General features: G+C 55.3%; 2 protein-coding genes across 4 annotated transcripts in view; one reads left to right on the top strand and one right to left on the bottom strand.

Moving 5' to 3' along the window:
- The window catches only part of FAM83G (family with sequence similarity 83 member G), an 18320-nt gene extending 13439 nt beyond the window's left edge, over positions 1 to 4881 (top strand). The window contains exon 4 of the mRNA XM_033218280.1: positions 1904 to 4881. Coding sequence (XP_033074171.1) covers positions 1904 to 2209 — 306 coding nt within the window. The 3' untranslated portion in view covers positions 2210 to 4881. The remainder of the gene's footprint in view (positions 1 to 1903) is intronic.
- Positions 1 to 22279, bottom strand: part of SLC5A10 (solute carrier family 5 member 10) — a 24760-nt gene extending 2481 nt beyond the window's left edge. Inside the window, exons 1-8 of one of the 3 annotated variants that reach the window (XM_033218283.1) lie at positions 22083 to 22258; positions 15316 to 15387; positions 14846 to 14950; positions 14424 to 14483; positions 13496 to 13600; positions 4499 to 4604; positions 4234 to 4314; positions 2435 to 2640 (exon numbers count right to left, since the gene is read on the bottom strand). In XM_033218283.1, the coding sequence (XP_033074174.1) occupies positions 2435 to 2640; positions 4234 to 4314; positions 4499 to 4604; positions 13496 to 13600; positions 14424 to 14483; positions 14846 to 14950; positions 15316 to 15387; positions 22083 to 22193 (846 nt within the window). In that variant the 5' untranslated portion in view covers positions 22194 to 22258. Of the gene's footprint in view, positions 1 to 2135; positions 2641 to 4233; positions 4315 to 4498; positions 4605 to 13495; positions 13601 to 14423; positions 14484 to 14845; positions 14951 to 15315; positions 15388 to 22082 lie in introns of those variants that run through there. The other 2 variants (XM_033218281.1, XM_033218282.1) reach the window with 2 other exon arrangements.

Below are 22279 nucleotides of genomic sequence, written 5' to 3'. Positions count from 1 at the left end.
TTTTGGGAGGCTGAGGCGGGTGAATCACGAGGTCAGGAGATCGAGACCAGCCTTGCCAACATGGTGAAACCCCGACTCTATTAAAAATACAAAAATTAGCTGGGCATGGTGGTGCGCACCTATAATCCCAGCTACTCGGGAGGCTGAGGCAGGAGAATTGCTTGACCCCAGGAGGTGGAGGTTGCAGTAAGCCGAGATGGCACCACTGTACTCCAGCCTGGGCAACAGAGCAAGACTCCATCTCAAAAAAAATAAAAAGCAAAACGCCCCTATGGTCTTGGCACACAGAACTGCTGCCTCCCTTCTGACTAGACCGTGGGTGTCTTTGAGGGCTACCCTGACCCCACAGCAAAGTGGAGTCAGACCTCTAGGTGCCCCTAAAAGTCCCCAGTGTCAGTGAGAGCCACGCAGAGACCAGGAACCTCAAGCAGGACTAGTGCCTGGGCTTCTGGACCGAGGCCCCGCATCCAGCAGGCAGACCCAGCCCGAGGGGAGGAGGATAGGGAGGTAGGGCAGAGGCCAGGCTACAGCCCGATGCTGGTTGGTGCCCTGAACCACCTGGGGTCAGCAGTGTCCCTCCTCCACCTCCCTGTGTGATCCTCTCTGGGCCTCGGGCTCCTTATCTGTGCAGTGGGGCCCGCCCAACACTGACCCCAAGGCCAGGACGTGTGCAGATTCGTTTGGCTTTGATGGGAAAATCTCCTGACTGATGTTCCACCCAGAGATGCCCGTGCCATGCCAGGCCCATGCTGTGCTGGGAGGAAGTGGGGTGTGGCAGTTGTAAAGGGGTACCAGCCTGGCAGGGTACCACATGCCTACTGTGCTCTCCACGGCCAACCTTTCACCAGCCCCTGGCCCACTGGGGCTGGCCCTCAGCCCTCCCAGGAGAACTGGGCAGATGTGTGCTGTAAGCCCACGTGTTCCCTGGAGAGCCCTCCCATGAGGCATGGAGGATGTGAGCAGCTTGTGAGCACAGCATGCCGGAGTACAAGGGGCCTTGCTTGAGGACCACATGTTACAGATGGGGAAACTGAGGCCCAGCCTTCCAGAGCTTCTGATAGCTCCCAGCTGGGGTCCGTTCTTACTGTTGGAACCCAGGGAGGGTCTCTGGGCAGATTCTGATGGAGCCCGTGCTGCTTGGGAGAGGAAGAGCAGAGTTGGGAACCATGAAAAAGTCACTCCACTCTGAGTTCAGATTCGTTTCTGTCTTTGGCCTCAGTGCTCTGTCCTGTGAATGGAGCTGGCCAGGCCTACTCCCAGGGGAGGCCCCATGGGAAAGGCTTGTGTGAGCGCTGTCATCGTTCATTCCACAGAGGCTGGCTGTGGCTGCCTTGTCCTATGGTGGACCCCTGGGGCTGGGTCCAGAGGCATGGGCAGTCGTGGGGCCTGTGCCCACTGCTTCCCAGACCTTTTCCCATGCACATGCTCCCTGGAGCTGCCCACGGCCTTTGGGACAAGCAAAGCAAGGGCACCATCTGCTTCTGCCCAGAGACGGGAAGCAGTTCATCTGAGGTCACCTGGAGGGCTGGTGACAGGGTCTTGGGGGCAGGGCAAGAGTCACCCCCTGCTCTCAACAGAAACTCCTGCATTGCTTTCGACAACCCCATTCAGCCCATTTCCAACCACGTCCAGGCTTGTGTCGAAATAGAGGAGGCTGGTGGGGGTGAGCTGGGAGGAAGCTGCCTTGCTACACCCACAAAGGGCAGGATTATTTCCATATTACAGACAGGGGAACTGAAGCATTGAGTGATTAAACCAACTGGCCTAGGCCCACTAGCTGGTGAATGGCAGAGCCAGGAGGCAAACCCGGTCCTGCTGGCTCCTGTGTGCCTGAGCAGGGTCCTGTGCTGGGGCAGGGTTGGCCCTTCTCGCTCAGCCTCACTCTCTGCTCTCTCTCTTCCAGGCCCAGCAGTTTCATCATCACAGGGCCCCTGCCTCAGGGACTAGGGATAAAGACGGCTTCCCAGGACCCCTAGGTATCGCGCTGCTGTTGATGGTGTCCAGAGCTCTACCAGAAACGCGGGCCCAGCCGTGGCCGGCCCCCACCACTGGCAGGCCAAGGGAGGCCAGGTACCCCACCTGCTGCCGGATCCTGGCAGCGCAAGACTGGCCCGAAATGCCCGCCCGTTGGCCGATGGCAAGGCCACCGAGGAGCATTCGAGTCCCTTCGGAATCCCATACTCCAAACTGTCTCAGTCGAAGCACCTAAAGACCAGGACGGGTGGTAGCCAGTGAGCCTCATCTGATTCTAAACGGAGGGCTCAAGCCCCCCGGGACCGCAAAGACCCCTAGCAGCCTGTCCCAGCCTGGAGCCACACCTTCTGAGGCCCCAGCCCAGACTCATGATTCGGAGGGCAGAGACGGGCCACCCGGACCTACCAGAGCGCACTGGGATGGCAGGAAGGTGGGATGGGCGGGAGACGTTGGCACTCACCTGGTCGGTGCACCAGTACCAGGTGGCCATGATGGTCAGGCCAAAGGTCATTCCGGTCCACGGCAGGTCCCCTGTGTGGGGGTCTCGAAACATGTGCATGGCGTCTGCACGCGGCAGGTGGCAGGTGGTGTTGGCAATGGTCCTGGAGGGAATGGCCCGGGCATAGGCTGCCTCCAGCTGCCCGTAACCGCCGATCTGGTCAAAAGCTGGAGGGGTCAGGGTGGGACAGGGACAATTTGGTGGTTGGGGGGCCCTGACTCCCCGGGCTACCCCTTGCCTTCATCTCACAGGAAACTTCCTGATGCACCAAACTAGAGTTTTTTTCCACCTCATCTTTCCCAGTGTTTGGAAAGGTGTGAGGGTAGAGGGTTTTTTTCTTTTTTTTTAAAGGTGTATTTGAATGACTATTTTATTTGTATTTAAAATAATACTATTAAGTGAGCATTTTGCACATGGGCACCCCAGTGTCCTGCTGGCCCGGCAGGAGTCACTGTTGGCCTCTGGACACCCATCAGTCTTGGGCAAGAGGTTCTCAGCCAGGTTTCTGATTGTCAATTCAAGGAAGCAACAGTAATTTTTCTTGACATTTGAGGACCTTCCTGAGGCTTCTAAAGTGTTCATCCTGATCACCTGAAGGGTGTGATTTTAGCAGAGCTGAGAGTGGCTGGTGGTGACATGGCCCCAACCCCCTGAGGCACAGAGAAGAGGGAGACAGAGGTCCAGAGAGGGATGGGGCCTCCATCAAGACCACACAGCCCATCTGGTGGGCTCAAGCCGGGGCTTTTCCTCTCCAGTCCAGAACACCTCACTGTTCCTGTCTACCTCGGGGTCAGGGCCTGGTATGGCCAAGCCCTGGCCTGTCTGTGTCTGTCACTCCCCTCCCTTCCAGACTGGGCCTGGCTGCTGGGATCCCTCTCATGAGGTGGGTCCTAGGGACACTAGAGCCCCTGGTCTGAGAGGGAGAAGCCTGGATGTAGGAAACTAGTTTCCACCCCAGGCCCCACTCCATAGCCTTTTCCAAGTGGGACATGGAAGAGGCAGCCTGCTGCCTGGATGCTGGTCCCCCAGCATCACCGTTTCCATGGAGCTCAGGCCAGGCTCTGTATTCAGACCAAGGGTTCATGTGAGGCTCAGAGCAAATGAACAAGTGCCATTCAAGGGTTAGAAACTGCTCAACCACAGGGTCCCAGGGTCTGAGTCTGGAAGAGTCTTCAGACATTTGTTCACTCTCTGCGGGATCCTCCTGGCTCTGCTTACATCCTTCCAGGAATGGTGAGCTCTGTCTCTCCCCTGGCAGCCCTGTGAGCTTCCTATCTGTTCCAGACTAGTATCGCCAATCTCTCCAAGCTCTCTTCTTTCCTCCTTGGCCTTTGTCCTGCAGGAGGTAGCATCACCTCTTGGGATTTTGTACATGCTTTTAAACAATTGGAGAAGCCGCCCAGGCAGTTTTCTGGTCTCCTGATTGTGTGCTTTCACACCCGCTTCCAGCCCCACCTCACCATCGAGCGCTGAGCCAATGTGGGTGTGGCTGGTCCTGAGTTCCTGAGTCAGCTCCTTGCCAGGGCCAGAGCTGGTAACAGCGGGGCAGTAGGGTGGGCAGTCTCTACCAGCCAGGGCAGTCACTGAGGGGCCAGCAGTGGGGCTGACTGCCTAGTGGCTCAACCTCCTGAACCCACCCACCCCCAGTGATGCTACCCAGAGCCCCAACAGCATGAATCCTGCAGAGTGCCGGGCAGTGCCAGACTCCACAGGGCTTGCTGTGGGGATAGCCCCGCCATGGCCACAGACCTTGTCCTCACCTTTGATTGTCAGGATGACAGCCCCCACCACCATGATGAGCGTCTGCAGGGCATCCGTGTAGATTACAGCGGCCAGGCCCCCTGCCAGTGGAAGCAAGGTTGCTGGAGGGGGCACTGGCCCCAGGGAGGAAGGACACAGGGAGGAACTTCTGGGGTTCCTGCTGGGGCCACTTCCTGGGCTGCTCCCTCAGGCCTGTAGGGAGAGGTGGCCTTCTGCCCCCTTTACACGTCCCCTGGGTGGATCTCCCTGCTGTGGGCGCCATACCTGCGATGGTGTACAGGGCTGTGATGCCGAACGTGAGAATGGTGGAGAGGTAGAAGTTCCAGCCCAGGCAGATGTGCACAAACAGAGCCCCTGCATACAGGTCCAGCTGCGGAGGAGAGAGCCTTGTGTGGGTGGCTGAAGTCGCTGTTAGACCCAGGGCTCCAGCAAGCCACTCCCTAGGTGACCTCAGGCAAGGCCCTCTCTGGGCCTCAGTGGCCTGTGGATGAGGAAGGGAGACCCCCACTCGCCTATCTGCCTGCATTACGGGGGCCATTGTGAGGTTGGGGGAAGAACTGGCCACGGAGAAGCTGCAAGCTTGTGTGGATGTCAGGGGACATTACTGTTACTAATAAAGTCCACAGTGGCCAATGCCCTTCCTGAAAGCAGCGTTGTTATTGAATCTGGCCCCTTCCCCAGGAGATAAAGGGTGGAGCCCTGTCCCCTCGGTTCCCAGGGGGACCTTGATGAGGAGTTTGTGAGGAGTCCGTGAAGACCAGTAGGCCTCAGGAAAAGTGTGTACTGGGCGGGCCAGGAAACAGAGGGTCAGCCTTGCTTCCTGCCCCCACCCCCCGGTTGGTTTGGAACTGAAGCCTGGGGTGGCTCAGAGGCTGGGTCTCAGGCTGAAGGTGGTCTCCACACTGACTGAACACAGCCCCTGCCCTCACAGAACCTGGGACTGCTCCTCCTAAAGGCAGGAGTGTTAGCCTGGAGGCCAACCTCAGCCTGGCATGGGCCTCACAGACCAGAATCCCACCCTCCACCTGGCAGTGGGGGCCCAGAGAGGGAGGGCAGGACCCTGTTGTCTGGGACATGGGCTGGTAACAGGCTTCATCTTGTTCCACCCCGAGTTCCTAAATCTACCATTCTGCTTTGACTCAGGAGATGCGAGATGAGCCAACACAAAGCCTCTGGGGCCAGGAGCTTCCTGAGAAGGCTGGAGACCTGCGCTTCCTAGTGTGGGGACACATCTGCACGAGGCCCAGGAAGTGCAGGCCCCAGGCCCCTTCGAGCTCCCCCAGGCAGGGATCACTGCCTCCCCCAGTCCCAGGGACACAGGGCCCAGGAGGGATAGGATCTGGCTCTAAAGCCTGTGCTTCCTGTACCTCTCCCTCCAGGCGCCTCTCAACCTGTCTTAGAGAGACCAGCCAGTTTGGAAACTGGCCAGGGGCTTTCAGTAGAACCTTGGCCCCTTCTTCTGGTCCTTATCTTTGGTTCTCTCTCTCTCTCTCTCTCTCTCTCTGTGTGTGTGTGTGTGTGTGTGTGTGTGTGTATAGGAAGGGCAGGTGGTTCAGGGGAAGGTGTGGTGGGGGGTGGGGGCTTGATCTGCCTCCAGCCCAAGCAGAGAAGTGCAGAGGTGCTGAATATCAGAGCAGGACGGACTCTTCAAGCCCCTGCCCCATCAGACTAGAGGAGATACTGAGGCCCCAGGAAGGGAAAGGACATGCCCAAAGTCAGCCCCTAGTAGGTATCAGAGATCGGAGTTGCCAGGAGAGGGAAGGTCAAGAGGGACCGGGAGACTTCTAGAAGGTCCACTACAGCAGCCTGCAAGCTTCTGTCCTAAAGTCACTGCTCCAGACTCCCGCTGGACCCTGGCTGCCTCTGGACAGAACCCGGGTCTGTGTGCCTGGCCTCTGGCTCTAGCCACGCCAGACATATGGCCCTTCATCCCATGCCCAGAACTTAGCTGCTTCCTGGTTTTGCTCACCGGCTCACCAGATTCCCTCTGCCCTGGAACATTCCAGCCTCTGCTTCTCATCTTTCAAAACACAGCCGTGCCAGCCCCTCTGCTCCTTGAGTTTATTGTTCATGCACCCTCCCTCCTGCCTCCCTCCTTCCTGCCCTTCCTTCCACGGCAGCAGGCCCCCTAAGACTGAAGAGAAGTCCCGCAGGTGCAGGAATGGCAGGATCAAGGGTGTGGGGTGGGCCTTTCACTGCTGTCTCCCCTATAGACTGGACCCTACATGGCATCCAGTGAAGGTTTGCTGCTGCTGCTGCTAGAGGCCCAGTAGGTGTGCAGTTGCCTGCAACTCCCAGGCAGCCCCCGGGTGAGGAAGTCAGACATCACCTAGCCCTATCCAACCCCTCCTGCAGCCTGAGCACTCTTCTCTGTGGGCCCAGACAAACTTCAGCCTGACAGATGCCAAGAGCCACACAGCCCTGGCTCTGTGTCCCTGGTCTGCTGTGTCCCAGCTGCATGGCTTTGAGCAGGTCACTTTACCCCCTGAACCTCAGTGCCCCTGATCTGTGACATGGGGAAGTGGGTGTGGAGCACACATAGCCAGCCACCCAGCCCCTCCATACCTGCTGGCACCCTGCAGCCCCTCCACCCCCTCACCCTGGCACGGGATGCCCCCTGGGACCGTCTGAGATAGCCACCTCTCCTCTGTGCCTCCCTCCCCAGTGACCCAGGACCAACTGCAGTCTTTTTTTTTTTTTTGAGACGGAGTCTTGCTCTATCGCCTAGGCTGGAGTACAGTGGCGCGATCTCGGCTCACTGCAACCTCTGCCTCCCAGATTCAAGCGATTCTCCTGCCTCAGCCTCCTGAGTAGCTGGGACTACAGGTGTGCGCCATCACGCCCGGCTAATTTTATATTTTTGTAGAGATGGGGTTTTGCCATGTTGGCCAGGCTGGTCTCGAACTCCTGACCTCAGGTGATCCACCCACCTCGGCCTCCCAAAGTGCTGGGGTTACAGACGTGAGCCACCGCGCCGGGCCCAGAGTCTATTCCGGCTTCTAGAAGGCACGGATGGGGAGGTCAAGGCCCGAAGAGCAGAAGAACTTGCCCATGGAGGCAAAACACTGGGAACAAAATCAACAAGACTGCACCAGGGAACGGCATCCCTAGGGAACAGCCACTCCTGGGGCACAGGTCAAACCAGGACCTCACTCTAGGCTGCCACCCATGGGGCTGGAGCTACTGGTCCACTCCCAGCTCTGTTCAGAGGCGCCCGCCTGCTCCTGTGATGTGGCCCCACCCTCACCCTGCACAAAGTGTCCTTTCCACCGCCCTGTTCCTTCCTCCCCACGCAGGACCCACACAGTTCCTCCCTTCATCTTGTACCCAGAAACCCTGCCGGTCCTTCACGGCCCTGGTTGTCCCCCAGGATGCCCTGCTGACTGGCCACTTTTGACAAGTGACAAATGTGCCTCTGGGCCACATGCCGCCCTGGTGTCTTTCAGGTCTCCCCCATCCTACCCAGTGGGTGTGATAATCCGCTCCACTCCACAGTGGGGAGCACCTGGCCATGGAGAAGTGAAATGACTTTGTTAAAGTCCCACCATCCTAAGAGGTGGGCCCAAGGACGCGCCCTTCCTGCTGGCTGACCCCAGGGCCTGTGAGGTCCTGGGGAGGAACCTCATGGCAGGGGCCCTCCCAGAGAGCTCACACTGTTGGCAGAAGGCCACTCCTCTCCTGGCACCATCTAGCCATCACTGGGGGCTTGCAAGGGTGGAAGCCCCATACACAGGGAGAGAGCAAGGCTGAAAGAGGACGTGTGGGCCATGTGGTGCAGGATGGGGCTGATCTGGTGGGCTCTGCACAGCTGAGAACCCCAAGCTCCCCATGTGCATGAAGGAGCCTCACTCCATCTCCCAGTCGATGGAAACCGTTCACTCCAGGACATGTCTGAGGCTGAAGAAGGCTGGAAACCAGTCCTGGTGCTTCGGCTGCCCTGTCCTGGGCCCCTGCCCTGCCCCGTCTCGGCTACCTTCCCACATGGAACTTGTTTTTTTTGGTTTTTTTTGAGACGGAGTCTCGCTCTGTCACCCAGGCTGGAGTGCAGTGGCCGGATCTCAGCTCACTGCAAGCTCTGCCTCCCGGGTTTACGCCATTCTCCTGCCTCAGCCTCCCGAGTAGCTGGGACTACAGGTGCCCGCCACCTCGCCTGGCTAGTTTTTTGTATTTTTTAGTAGAGATGGGGTTTCACCGTGTTAGCCAGGATGGTCTCGATCTCCTGACCTCATGATCCGCCCGTCTCGGCCTCCCAAAGTGCTGGGATTACAGGCGTGAGCCACTGAGCCCGGCCCCCACATGGAACTTGTATCTCCCATCCTTGGTGGGACAGCAGAGAAGCTGGTCTGAGCCCTGCACTGACACTAGGAGTTGACTATGATTTCTCCCAAATCTTTTTGGTGTCCTCTGCCCCTGAGCCTTGCCCATTTCCATGGAGGCCATCACCATCCTCTGGGACTCCCCCTTGCCACACTCCCCGCCTGTGACCCACAGGCCGCTACTGTGGATTCCCTCTCCAAAACGCACACCCACTCCCTGGAACCTCTACTGACCCCATCCTAGGCCCAGTCCCCTTGCCAGCCCCTCACTGGTCCCTCCTGCACTTGGCTTGTGCAAGGAAAACCTGGGGCTCTGCATTTCTGTTTTGTTTTTGTTTTTAAAAAAACCTCTGCCTCCTAGGTTCAAATGATTCTCCTGCCTCAGCCTCCCTAGTAGCTGGGATTACAGGTGTATGCCACCACGCCTGGCTAACTTTTTGTATTTTTAGTAGAAACAGGGTTTAACCATGTTGGCCAGGCTGGTCTCAAACTCCTCACCTCAGGTGATCCACCACCTTGGCCTCCCAAAGTGCTGGGATTACAGGTGTGAGCCACTGTGCCTGGCCAGGTTCTGCATTTCTACCATTCTAGGAATAAGGTGCACCCCCACCCAGCAGAGGCCCTGCCCAGAGGCTCTGAGTGGTCCCCATTGCCTCTCTGCTCTTGGTCATCGCTGCCCCTCCATATCCCTACGAACCCCCAGCCCCACCAGCTTCCCGCTCCTGGACTTGTCAAGCTCTTTCCCTAAGGCTGCAGCAAGGCTGGCATTTCCACCCCAGACTGCCCTGTCTCCAGTGAGCCCACTCCCTGATCCTGTCTCCCCATTTCTGCCCCACCACCCTACCGTGTTTGCTTCTTTGTCACATTTTTACCATTTCTTATGATTTCTGTGGTCTGTTTCCTTACCCTCTCTGTCTAGATGTCTAGAAAACATCTATGGGTGTGTGGGGCTCACCCAGGGCCTGGCACACAGTAGGTGCACAGTAAGTAGTGCTTTCCATAGGGCAGGGAGTGGCAGCCCAGAACCCGCAGGCCAGGCCCAGTCATGCCTTGCAGTATTGTCTGCAGGCACTTTCAGGCCCCAGGGGCAGAGTTGAGGAGTGAGGACAGAGACCATGTGGCCTGTGAAGCTGAAAATATTTACTCTCTGGCCCTTTGCAGAAGAAAAGAGCTGACCCCTGGCATAGATTCTCTCACCTAGACCCACGAGGCATGCGGGCCGCCCTGGGGATGCGCCAGTGAGCAAGGGAACCAACAGAGCACAAGCCAGCAGGAATTCCCAGCCCATGGGGGCAGAGCGAGGTAGGGGGCTGGCCTGCGGGGCCGGGGGTGACGATGGAGAGAATGGGAAAACTTGAAGGACATGAGGGAGCCACGTGGATATCCAGGCAGAAGGTTCCAGGCCTTCTGCCACAGCAAATGCAAAGGCCTCGAGGTAGGAACATGCCTGGTGTGTTCATGGAAGCGCAGAGGCCAGTGTGGCTGGAGCGGGTGAGGGCAACAGGGCGAGGGAGGGGTGAGGTCAGTGAGGGCGCAAAGCGACCCCGTGGAGAACCTTTACTGCAAGTGGCGTGGGACATCGCGCCCAGTTCCAGAGGCTAAATGACTGGCCAGAGCTCCACAGTGGTGGAGCTGGACTTGGGTCCCTTCGTCTGAGGGTCAGGGTGGTGATTCTCCATGCCCTGCCATCGCGAGTCCTCCTGTGGCCAGTGCCCCTGCCTGAGGGATGGCAGCAGGTACCCTAAGATCTCTGTCTACACAGGCAGCGGCTGGGACAGGTGCTGGGACATGAGGCATTCCTGGGGCACAGCCCAGTGAGGTCAGGGCCTCTGGGGACTGCCTGGGCATGTGCACTTCAAACAGCCAGGGTACCAGTCCTCTCGCAGCCAAGCCCAGCAATTAGCGTTCCTCAAGCTTCGTCCTCTGCTTCATCCAGGCAGCCCCAGCGTTGGTTCTGAAGCCCAGCCTTGATGTGAGTGGGTGCTCACTGCTTTATAGTTGGGTAAACTGAATCACTCCCATCACAAAGTGGAGTTTGAAGGGCCACGTCCTGGCTGCTTCAGGCAGCCTCTTGGCCGGGAGGCACAGGCCTGGATTCTAACAGTAGTCCCTGCCTGACTCGCTGTGACCTGGACCTCAGTTGTGTCATCTGTAAACTCGAGAGCCGGGCAAGATAGTCCCTGCCTGACTCGTTGTGACCTGGACCTCAGTTGTGTCATCTGTAAACTCAGAGAGCCGGACAAGATTGTCCCTAAGATCCTCTCACTTCACTGAGCTCTTCTTTCTGCTTTTTTAATTTTTTTTTTTTTTTGGAGACTCAGCTCACTGTAACCTCCACCTCCCCAGTTCAAGTAGTTCTCCTGCCTCAGCCTCCTGAGTATCTGGGACTACAGGCACACGTCACTACATGTGGCTAATTTTGTGCATTTTAGTAGAGATGGCGTTTCATCGTGTTGCCCAGGCTAGTCTTTTTTTTTTTTTTTTTTTTTTTTGAGACTAAGTGTTGCTCTTGTTGCCCAGGCTAGAGTGCAATGGCACGATCTTGGCTCACCGCAACCTCCACCTCATGGGTACAAGCGATTCCCCTGCCTCAGCCTCCCGAATAGCTGGGATTACAGGCGCGCGCCACCATGACTGGCTCATTTTGTATTTTTAGTAGAGACAGGGGCTTCACCGTGTTGGTCAGGCTGGTCTCGAACTCCTGACCTCAGGTGATCCGCCCGCCTCAGCCTCCCAACCAGGCTAGTCTTTAACTCCTGAACTCAGGCAATCCGCCCACATCAGCCTCCCAAAGTGCTAGGATTACAGGCACCAGCCACCGTGCCGGCCCCCTCTGCCTTTCTAGAAGTCCCGCCCAAGCCATCCACTTTCAGGACTCTCCGTGTGAGGTATAAGCTCCACCGCAGAGAAGCCAGCAGGGTGAAACCCTGTGCCTGCGGCTCAGCCTCCCTGCCTCACCAGACCTACCTGGGGCCTCCTCACAGGCCTGGCCTCCTCTTGTCTCTCTCCCCTCCAGTCCACCCTCTGGAAGATTCCAGAGAGCACAAAGTACAAACACGACCATATCACTATCCTACTTAAACACCACCCCCGCTCCACCCGGGCTCCCTGGATACTTCAACCTCTTACGATCAGACCTCCCTCACCTCATCTCTCACTGCAGGCCAGACGCTGAAAACTGGCAGCTGAGAGGCAAATGTGGCAATGGGCCTGTTGTGTGTGAATGCTGAGGTATGTTCTCTGGTTTGCCTTTGTCCCCACTACTGCCTATTACTCACTCCCAGCTTCTCCCCACACTGTTCTTTATCTGGTCCCCGGATGTGTCTGACTTAGTGATCCCTACAGTCTAGGGCTCCAGACCCGACCAACCCCAGACACATCCTGCCTCTTCTCACCTCTCTCTTTGTCATTTGCTCCCCATCGGCATCCCTGTCTCCATCAGAGCCCAACTCAAATGCCACCCCCAGCAAGCCCCACTGTGTCCTCTTCTGAGCTGAATTCATGCCTGTCCCATGCATCCATCTATTGCTCACTGCAGTGCGAGCCCCTGGCAGGCCGGGGCCAGGTCTTGTTTATTTCTGTATCTCTGGCTTCCAGGGAGGTGGCTGGCATGGGGTGGGGTGGAGATCAAGAAATGTGGGAGAGGAAGGGAGAATATGAGTGGAAAACTCTAAACTCAGCCTTAAGGGCAGGCCAAGGCCAAGTCCCTCCGGACTCTAAAGGGCTCACGGAGAAAGCAAACCTCCTACAGTAAGCCAAGGGCATCTGGCAAAGACTGTGGCCCAGGGTTTGCTGCTGGCCACCGCCGAGACCTGCCCACAAGAAGGATGAGACACTCTGGGAACCCCCTCAGAGTCACCCAGCAACGCCAGTGCAGATGGAGGCCCAGTGGGGGCTCTGGATGGACCCTTTCAGGGCCCTCTTTCCAGGTAATCCTGCCCACAGCTCCTGGTTGACCAGCGAGGCCTCTACCTCTCCTGCGCCTCCATTCCCTCCACTAAATCAGTGCCTCTTCTGGGCTTTCCTAGTCCCAGAGCTGAATGAAGAAGGCCCAGGAGGCCATTTGCCTCTGAGGGAAAGCTGGGCCTCACAGAGCACTTCCCACAGACATAGCAGCCCTCACCGGCCTCACAGGAACCCTGGGAGACAGGGTCTGCTGCCCCTCCTTACAAGGGAGGAGCTCAAGGCACAGGGAGGCTTGAGGGTCTCAGGGGCTAGTGTCGGCCACCTCAGAATCAGGCAGCCCCAGGACTCAAGCCCCTTCAGAAGCCTGGGGCTGGATGAAGCTGGCTGCCCCCAGGGACTTGGAGTGAGAGCGAAAGGCCTGGTGTTGCCACAAGGTCACCAGGAGGGTTGGGATAATCTTCCCCTTCCTGGGCCTTAGTTTCCCTCTCTGTAAAGTCAGAGGCTTGGACAAGATGAGCTCTATGCTTCTTCTGACCCTGACATTCGAGGTGTGCTCCCGCTCTTAATATGCCAGTGGGGCAGGGCCAGGCCCCCAAGGACAGGTGTCAGTGATGGAGCCCATCAGCCTTGGGGTGAGAGGCAGGTCAGCTCAGTGCAGACCAGACAGGGCCAAGACCACGTGGGCTTTTGGCGCCCCCTAGTGGGAGGTCCTGGCTCACCCCTGTGTCGGCCCCAGTACTGACCTCAGACCGAGAACCACCCTAACACTCTGTGTCTAGAACCTGAGGCAAAGCAGAGGTCACTAGGTTGTGTTCTGTCCCTGACTAGGGCTGGCTGCTGAGCCTTCACCTTGGGGGCCCTGGACCACCTGTCCAGACTCTCTGCTTGACCCCAGGTAAGTCATTGCCCCTCTCTGGGCCTCAGTTTGCCCAGCTGTTAAACAAGACAGAGATGAATGAGAAGATGTCAGGTCCACTTGAGGGGCTCACAGATTGGGGATGTTCCAGGCTATGCCAGCAGGGAGCGGGGGGCAGCTCACCGATATCTTGGTGAAGACAGACAGTAGCAGGGACAGGACAGACAGGTATATGCGGATCCGCTGGCCTCCATAACGCTTCTGAATGTACTCAGGTAAGGTGACGATCTGGGGAGGCACATGGGTAGGGGCTAAGCATCCCCCAGACGATGCCCAGCGCTCCAGACAGGGCCTGTCTCAGTCACTCTGCCTCTCCCACCGCCACAAAGCAGCTGTGAGCCTCTCAAGGGCAAGGCCCAGGCACTGACCCCTTACAGCCTCAGCACCTGGTCTTGAATCCCAGGCTGCTCCAACTGCGTCCCAAGGGTGTCAGGAAGGGGAGTGGCAGGCTGAGATCCCAAGACTGGCTCTTTAGGGCTGAGACGAGGAATGGATTGGAGGGGCCGTGGCTGGAGACAGAGGGACAAGTTTAGAGGCTGTTTTGACAAATCCAGGGGTACTATGATGAGGCTGGATGAGGGAGGTGGCTGCGAGGGGCAGAGCTGGGGACAGGCTGAGAGACATTCGGGAAGTGGAGTTGACTGGACTTAGTGGCTGCATGGCCAGGGCTGAAGGATTGGGCAGAGTCGAAGATGGTGCAACCAGGTGTGCCATTCAGATATGCCACCCAGGTGTACAGCCCAGGTATGCTACCCAGGTGTGCAAACCAGGTGCGTGGCCCAGGTGTGCAGCCTATGTGCCCTGCTGGATGAGACATTGTTCCTGAGATGCAGCACTCAGGGCCGTGGAAACCAGCCAACACAGCACCCAGGCTGAGGTCCGAGGGGACCCACCTTAGTGGGTTGATAGAAATGTTAGTTGGGCTAATAGCAAACCCAGCCCTAAGAGTTCACCATCTCCTGATGTGAGGCCATGGTGGTCCTACCCATTACTACCATCAACTTGGACCAAGGCCCAGCCCCCCGGTTGGAGGCCTCATGAGTAGACTCACCTCTGAGGAGATGTAGATGGGCACGAACACCCATGCCAGTGCCAGCAGCACGTACGTGGCCTGTGGGGACAGAGGCAGGTGAGGACTGCAGGTGCAGCTCCCACAGCTCTGCTCCAGAGACACAGCAGACAGAGCCATCTGGAGGCCTGGCTTCCCCCCCACCCCTCCTGACTCGCCATGAGATCCTGGGTGGCTCCTTCCCCTCTCTGAGTCTGGGGAAAGGCCCACAGCTCCCTGCCAGTCGTGCCATCCAGGACCTTGGTATTCTGAAGACAGGATTTGGCCCAGGTGGGCTCTGGGAACTGCGCAGAGCCCACCTCGACATGGGCTGACACCAGCCACTGGGAGCTGCCTCCTTCCAGGGCTGTGGCCGCACCCTGTGCCCTGGCCCTCCCACAGGCTGCCTGTTCTCCAGGACTCACATTCCACTCGAAGCCTGCCATGGCCAGACCTCCTGCCGCACCTGAGCCCGCCAGTCCAATGAAGAGGCCAGAGCCCTCGCTGCTGGCGAAGAGGGAGGCTCTGATCTGGAGGAGAGAAAGGGAAATGTATCAGCGGCAGGCTCCCTGCACCGGCCCCATCCTGGGCCTGACAGCTTCTCCTTCATCCTCACAAACCTAAGCGGGGTCCTAGCCCCACCTCACGGATGAGGAGCCCAGGGTGTGAGTTCTACCCATGACTAGCTGCACAGCTAAGGAGTGGATGTAAGCCCCTGCTCCTTACACAATTTCTAGCAGCTCAGACCTATGCCCCTCACTTGGGGACCTCCTGCCAGCCTCTGGCCTGTTCCACTGAATTGGACTGGCTCAGAGATGCAGGTGCCAGGTGACCTAGAGATCAGACACAGCTCCACGGACAAAGTGGGGTGTGTGAGAAGTCAGGGTGCACTCACCAGCCACCACGTCATGTCCCGGCCTGCTAGAAAGTAGCCATTCACCGTGTTCCTGCTGGCCCGACAAGAGGACTGAAGAAGAGAAAGAGGAGACAGGAGTTGGAAGCTCGTGCACTGCTGGTGGGAAGTAGAATGGGACTGCTGCTGCGGAAACGGTGTGGCAGCTCCTCAAAAAGTTACGCATAGAATCACCATATGACCCAGAAGTTCCACTCCTAGGTACATGTCCAAGAGAACTGAAAATACACATCCACTCAAAAACTTGTACACGAACGTTCATAACAGCATTATTCATGATAGCCAAAAGTGAAAACAACCAACACTTCTGTTGACTGATGAGTAAATAAACAAAATGTGGTGTATCCTATATAAAGGAATATTATTCAGTCTTCAATAGGAATGAAGTTCTGCTGAGTGCCGTAGCTCATGCCTGTAATCCCAGCACTTTGGGAGGCTGAGGCAAGCAGATCACTTGAGCCGAGCAGTTTGAGACCAGACTGGGCAACATAGTGAGACCCCAGGTCTACAAAAAATGCAGGGTGTGGTGGCACACGCCTGTGGCCCCAGCTACTTAGGAGGCTGAGGTGGGAGAATCACTTGAGCCCAGGAGGTGGATGATGCAGTGAGCAGTGACTGTGCCACTGCACTCCAGCCTGAGCAACAGAGTGAAATCCTATCTCAAAAAACAACAGATATCTTGGGAATGAAGCTCTGACGCATGCCCAACTTTGATGGACCTTGACAACACAATGCTTCATCAACAGAGACAGACACAAAAGGCCACGAATTGTATGATTCCATTTATATGACATGTCCAGAACAGGCACATTTATAGAGATAGAAAGCAGATGAGTGGTTGCCAGGGGCTGGGGGACAGGAAGAATGATGCTTGACTGCTTATGGGGACAGGGTATTCATTTGGAATGATGAAATGTTTTGGAGCTAGCTACAGGTAATGGTTGCCCAACATTGCAAATGTACGAAATGCCATGAATTGCACACTTTAAAATGGTTAAAATGGGCAGGCGCGGTGTCTCACGCCTGTAATCCCAGCACTTTGGGAGGCTGAGGCGAGTGGATCATGAGGTCGAGATCGAGACCATCCTGGCCAACATGGTGAAACCCTGTCTCTACTAAAAATACAAAAATTAGCTGGGTGAGGTGGCAGGCGCCTGTAGTCCCAGCTACTCGGGAGGCTGAGGCAGGAGAATTGCTTGAACCCGGGAGTGGAGGTTGCAGTGAGCCAAGACCGCGCCACTGTACTCCAGCCTGGCGACAGAGTGAGACTCCGTCACTAAATTAATTAATTAATTAAAATTGTTAAAATGATGAATTGTATATTATGTAAATTTCACCTCAACTTTTATAAAAAGAACAGAAGCAGTCAGTTCCTTACCCACGTATTCCCACATGCCTTTGGTTTCGGGGGAGTGTAGAATTTTGTCCTCCATGTAGATGGAATAAAAAATCTGCAATCAGAATGTCTGTGAGTAAAATCCTGTCTTCTCTGCTTCCTGGCCATGTTACCTTGGGTGAGTTACTGAATGCACGTGCCTTGGTTTCTTCCTCTGTAACGTGGCCCTAAGAAGTTCTTCCTTCATGAATTTTGTTTTGTTTTGTATTTTGACAGAGTCTCACTCCATCACCCAGGCTGGAATGCAGTGACAGGATCTCAGCTCATGGCGACGTTCACCTCCGGGGTTCGAGTGATTCTCCTGCCTCAGCCTCCAGAGTAGCTAGGATTACAGGTGCACACCACCTCACCTGGCTAATTTTTTGTGTTTTTGGTAGAGAGGAGTTTCGCTATGTTGGCCAGGCTGGTCTCTAATTCCTGACCTCATGTGATCCGCCTGCGTTGGCTTCCCAACGCTCAAAGGGTTTTTATGAGCTTTAGTGGGTTAATACATGTAGCATGCTGAGAATGGTGCCTGGCATCTGGTAAGTGTTTGATAAGGCTCAGTGAATACATGGATTTTTCTTTTTTCTTTTTTTTTTTGAGATGGAGTCTTGCACTGTCACCCAGGCTGGAGTGCAGTGGCGCGATCTCGGCTCACTTCAAGCTCCGCCTCCTGGGTTCATGCCATTCTCCTGCCTCAGCCTCCCGAGTAGCTGGGACCACAGGCGCCTGCCACCACACCCGGCTAATTTTTTGTATTTTTAGTAGAGACGGGGTTTCACCATGTTGGCCAGGATGGTGTCGATCTTCTGACTTCGTGATATGCCCACCTCAGCCTCCCAAAGTGCTGGGATTACAGGCATGAGCCACTGCGCCTGGCCGGTACATGGATTTTTCAAGCCCCTCCTTAGTGCTATTTGGATGGGAGAAATTGAAGTTAAATCGTCTGGGCATGGTGGCTCATGTCTGTAATCTCAACACTTTGGGAGGCCAAGGAAGGAGGGTTGCTCAAGCCAGGGATTCAAGACCAGCCTGGGCAACATAGTGGGACTCCGTCTCTATAAAAAGTTTTAAAATTAGTTGGACATGGTGGTGCATGCTTGTAACGCCAGCTACTAGAGAGGCTGAGGTAGGGGGATCACTTGAGCCCAGGAAGTCAAGGCTGCAGTGAGCCACGATGGCGCCACTGCCCTCCAGCCTGGGCTGCAGAGCAAGACTCTGTCTCAAAAAAGAAAAAAAAGAAAAAAGGAAAAAACAGAAGAATTTGAAAAGAGGGGCACAGGACAGGTATTTAGACATATATTTTGTATTTCTTTTCAGAACATACGTAAGGCTGGATCACAAAATATATCCATCAATATGCAGGTCTCTTTCTTCCTGAATTAATTGCCCTGCCCTATACTCAAAATGATTAGGCTTCATTGTATGGACTCACCATTCAAAATTTTATTTATCTATTATTTATTATTTATTTATTTATTTATTTATTTATTTATTTTGAGACAGAGTTTCTCTCTCGTTGCCCAGGCTGGAGTGTAATGGCGTGATCTTGGCTCACCGCAACCTCTGCCTCCCGGGTTCAAGCGATTCTCCTGTCTTAGTCTCCCTAGTAGCTGGGATTATAGGCATGTGCCACCACGCCCGGCTAATTTTGTATTTTTAGTAGAGACAGAGTTTCTCCATGTTGGTCAGGCTGGTCCCGAACTCCCAAGTGTACTCAGGTGATCCTCCTGCCTCGACCTCCCAAAGGGCTGGGATTACAGGCATGAGCCACCGCACCCAGCCTATTTATTTTTACTTTTAAGACAGGGTCTCATTATGTTGCCCAGGCTGGTCTTGAACTCCTGGGCTCATGTGATCTCCCCATCTCAGCTTCCTGAGTAGCAGGAACCACGTGGACACCACCACACCCATTTCAGAACTTTTGATGTGGCTCCTGCCTGTTTCTCTCCAGCTCCAGCTCCAGCTCCAGCTCCCGCTCCAGCTCCAGCTCCCACCACTTTCTCTTTGTGTGCTGTGATCTTGCTATACTAAATGCGGCATAGTCTGAAGGCTCACCATCTTGGCCAGGATGGCCATATCCAGATGTATACGGTGTGCACTGCACAACTTCAGAGCATCTATGGTTACAGCCAGTGCTTTTTCCTAACACTTCTCATCTTTCAAGCCTATAGTGGGCATTGTCAGTTGCCTTCTTATATCCAGGGCTCTGGGGGCTGCTGGCAGTTGCTGGGGGTCACATATACCCATTTAAGGCTCCCCGAGGACCCCCTATGCCAGAGTTGGCTTCAACTGCTTGACCTGTGTGGAGTTCTTAGTCCTCGCAACAGCTCTATGAAGTAGGTGCCACGTTACCAATGAGGAACCTGATGGTCTCAGAGATGAAAACACACCCATCTAGCAAGTGGTACAGCCTGGATTTTAACTCAGGCTCAATCACTAGGCTGGTCATTTCACATCAGGAAATGAGGGGAGCTGGCTTAGGACAGAGCTACACATGGATGGAGGCTAAGAGAACCACAGTGAGGTGTAGCTGTATCCTTAATAATGCTGTGAACCTGGATCATACTGCACCTGAAGCCCTTTCTGTTGCTGGACACAATTACATTTCCTGTATTCTTGTTTTTTGACACAGACTTTCACTCTTTTGCCCATGCTGGAGTGCAGTGGCGTGATTTCAGCTCACTGCAACCTCTGCCTTCAGGTTTCAAGTGATTCTCCTGCCTCAGCTTCCCGAGTAGCTGGGATTACAGGTGCCCGACTAATTTTTGCATTATTAGTAGAGATGGAGTTTCATCATGCTGGCCAGGCTGGTCTCGAGCTCCTGACCTCGTGATCTGCCCGCCTCAGCCTCCCAAAGTGCTGGAATTACAGGAGTGAGCCACTGCGTCTGCCCTACATTTCCTATAATCTTAGAGCTCATTTGAAAGTAGTTTTCTGTCACTTGTTAACAGATACTTTAATGAATGCAAAGGCTCATCTCAAAGTCCCCTCCTCCAGGAACATCTCTTCCTTAAAGGCTCGTGCCGCAGACTCTCCCAGGCCCATCATCTAAACATCTTTGCAGGGTTGCACCTGCCTGGCTTGCTCTGTCTGCTTCTCCCTGTGGGATGCAGCTCCAGCATCCTCCCTGTCTGGTTCTGATCTTTTCTGGATGTACTCACTGTTCTTTGGCCAGCCATTCCCCACTGGACCAGCCTGGCCTGCTTGGAAGGACAGGGCAGAACTCCTACAGCCCTACTGCCAGGGGCACCAACCTGCAAACAGCAAGGCTGAGCTAGGAAAGGTGGGTCGTGGGCAACAAGGGCTGGTGGCCCAAGTCACTGGGCTACAAAGGGCCTGGCCTCAGGTGCCCAGAACCTGATGTGCACTTTCTTAGATGTGCACTTCTGACGAAATACCCCACCTGTGCTAGCCAGGACAGCCTTGTCTCCCCTCCTCTTTCCCTCTCAGATCTTACCTGGCCCTTACCTCCCCTCATCCAGAAACTCTCCACTGCCTGTTCTGCCCCATGTGGGCACCTCTTCCACTGAATTCTAGCCACAGGAATATAGCACATTACAGTTTGCAACAGATTTTCACTTCCATTGGCCCCTTGCTCCTTGGAACAGCCCTGAGATGTGGGCTGCACAGAAACCCACACTGCGTGTTTGAGGAAACTGAAGACCACAGAGGTTAAGTGACTTGACTTAAGTACACAGAGCAGAGCCGAGACTTGAACTCGGCTTTGCCGATGGCCAGCACTGGGCTACTTGTGAGTTAATATTTAATCACATACAGGTTGAGGAGCCCTGGTCCGAAATACTTGGAACCAGAAGAGTTTTGAATTTCAGACTCTTTCAGATTTGGGGATATTTGCAGAATACCTGCCAGTGAAGCATCCCCAACCCAAAAATCTAAAATCTGAGATGCTCCAGTGAGCATTTGTTTTGAGTATCATGTTGATGTTTCAAAATGTTTCAGATTTTGGGATTTAGATTCTTGAAATCCAACCTGTGATAATTAATTTTAGTGACTGCGGCTGCTACTATTATAATCACCACTGCTACAACCACCACCACCACCACTGTAGAACCAATGGCAGCAGCAAGGTCTGGTCCTGTGCGGGCCTCTTGATAGCAGACCTCACCCCAGGTAGGTGGTGTCTCCATGTCACAGATCAGAACACTGAGGCCCAGAAAACTGAGGGGACGTGATCAGTCTCCTGTTTGCCAGGACTTCATGCTTAGGCCAGGGGTTATGGTAGATAAGAAGGGTTACTCAGCCAGGTGCGGTGGCTCTCGCCTGTAATTCCAGCACTTTCGGAGGACAAGGCGGTCAAATCATGAGGTCAGGAGTGCGAGACCAGCCTGGCCAACATAGTGAAACCCTGTATCTACTAAAAATACAAAAAATTACCTGGGCGTGGTGGTGGATGCCTGTAATCCCAGCTACTTGGGAGGCTGAGGCAGGAGAATTGTTTGAACCCAGGAGGTGGAGGTTGCAGTGAGCCAAGATGGCACCACTGCATTCCCGCCTGGGTGACAGTGCTAGACTCCATCTCAGTTAAAAAAAAAAAAAAAAGAAGGAGTATTCATTCTCCCCAGGAGACTGTCAGGGCTCAGGGATGCTGGCCTGGGGACCTCTGAGACTAAGGAAGTGGAGCCCAACCTCCAGGCACTAAGTGTGGAGCAGGTGACCTGGACCAGGCTGTGTCTACCTTCCCTCTGGAAGGCTTCCACGATAGACCAAAGGGGAGCTCATCCCTCGCCGCAGGGCTAGAGCCTTGGCTTCTCCATCTGCACATGAGACAGCCTGTCTCCAAGGGCCCCGCTGCCCCTGGAATCCGTGCGTGGGGTCAGATCACTGTTCACTTCTCACTCTTACAAAAGGAGAAAGAACCGGCTTACGATCTAGAGCTAGGCCACAGGATATAATCCCAGGGAGCTTGTTAAAAATAAAGACCCCTAGCTCCCAGGGCCCTCCCTTCCTCTGGATTCTGATCTAGCAGCTCTGGGTGTAGCCAGGGAATCCCTGGGAGCCTGTTGTTCAAGCAGATGGGAGTCACTGACACCATGGAGACTGGGACCAGGAGGCTGATGGCCACACCCAAGGACTCCAACTGGGCAGCAGCACAAAAGCCCAGTTACCTGTTACAGAGACCTTCCTTCTCCTCACTTTACAGATGGAGACACCATTACCCAAATAGAGAAAGGGGCTTGGTCAAGGTCTCCAAGCAAATCTGCCCCAGGCTGGGAGGAGGACCACAAGGATCACCAGGCCACCAGGTGGGACCAATGCTGACACCACAGGGACATGCTGGACCCCGGTTCCCATCCCAAGCACCCACCCTGAGAGCCCAGTTGGCTGCCACCACCACAGTTCCCCTTACCCATGTGCCCACGGCCACATTCAGAGCAAAATACATGGTGATGACAATGATGTCAGCCACACTCAGCTGTGTGCCGGGAGCATGGAGGTCGCTGGTGGAGTTGGCGCCCATGGCTGTCCTGCCGCAGGCACTAGGTCCGAGCCCGAGGGACTGAGGGGCAAACCAGGTCAGAAAGGACTTCCTGGCAGGGAGCTAAT

Source organism: Trachypithecus francoisi, unplaced genomic scaffold (genome assembly GCF_009764315.1).
Source record: "Trachypithecus francoisi isolate TF-2019V2 unplaced genomic scaffold, Tfra_2.0 Lachesis_group10, whole genome shotgun sequence".
NCBI lineage: Eukaryota > Metazoa > Chordata > Mammalia > Primates > Cercopithecidae > Trachypithecus > Trachypithecus francoisi.
Note: the sequence above shows the minus strand (reverse complement) of the source record. Positions and strands in the feature narration are given on the sequence as shown.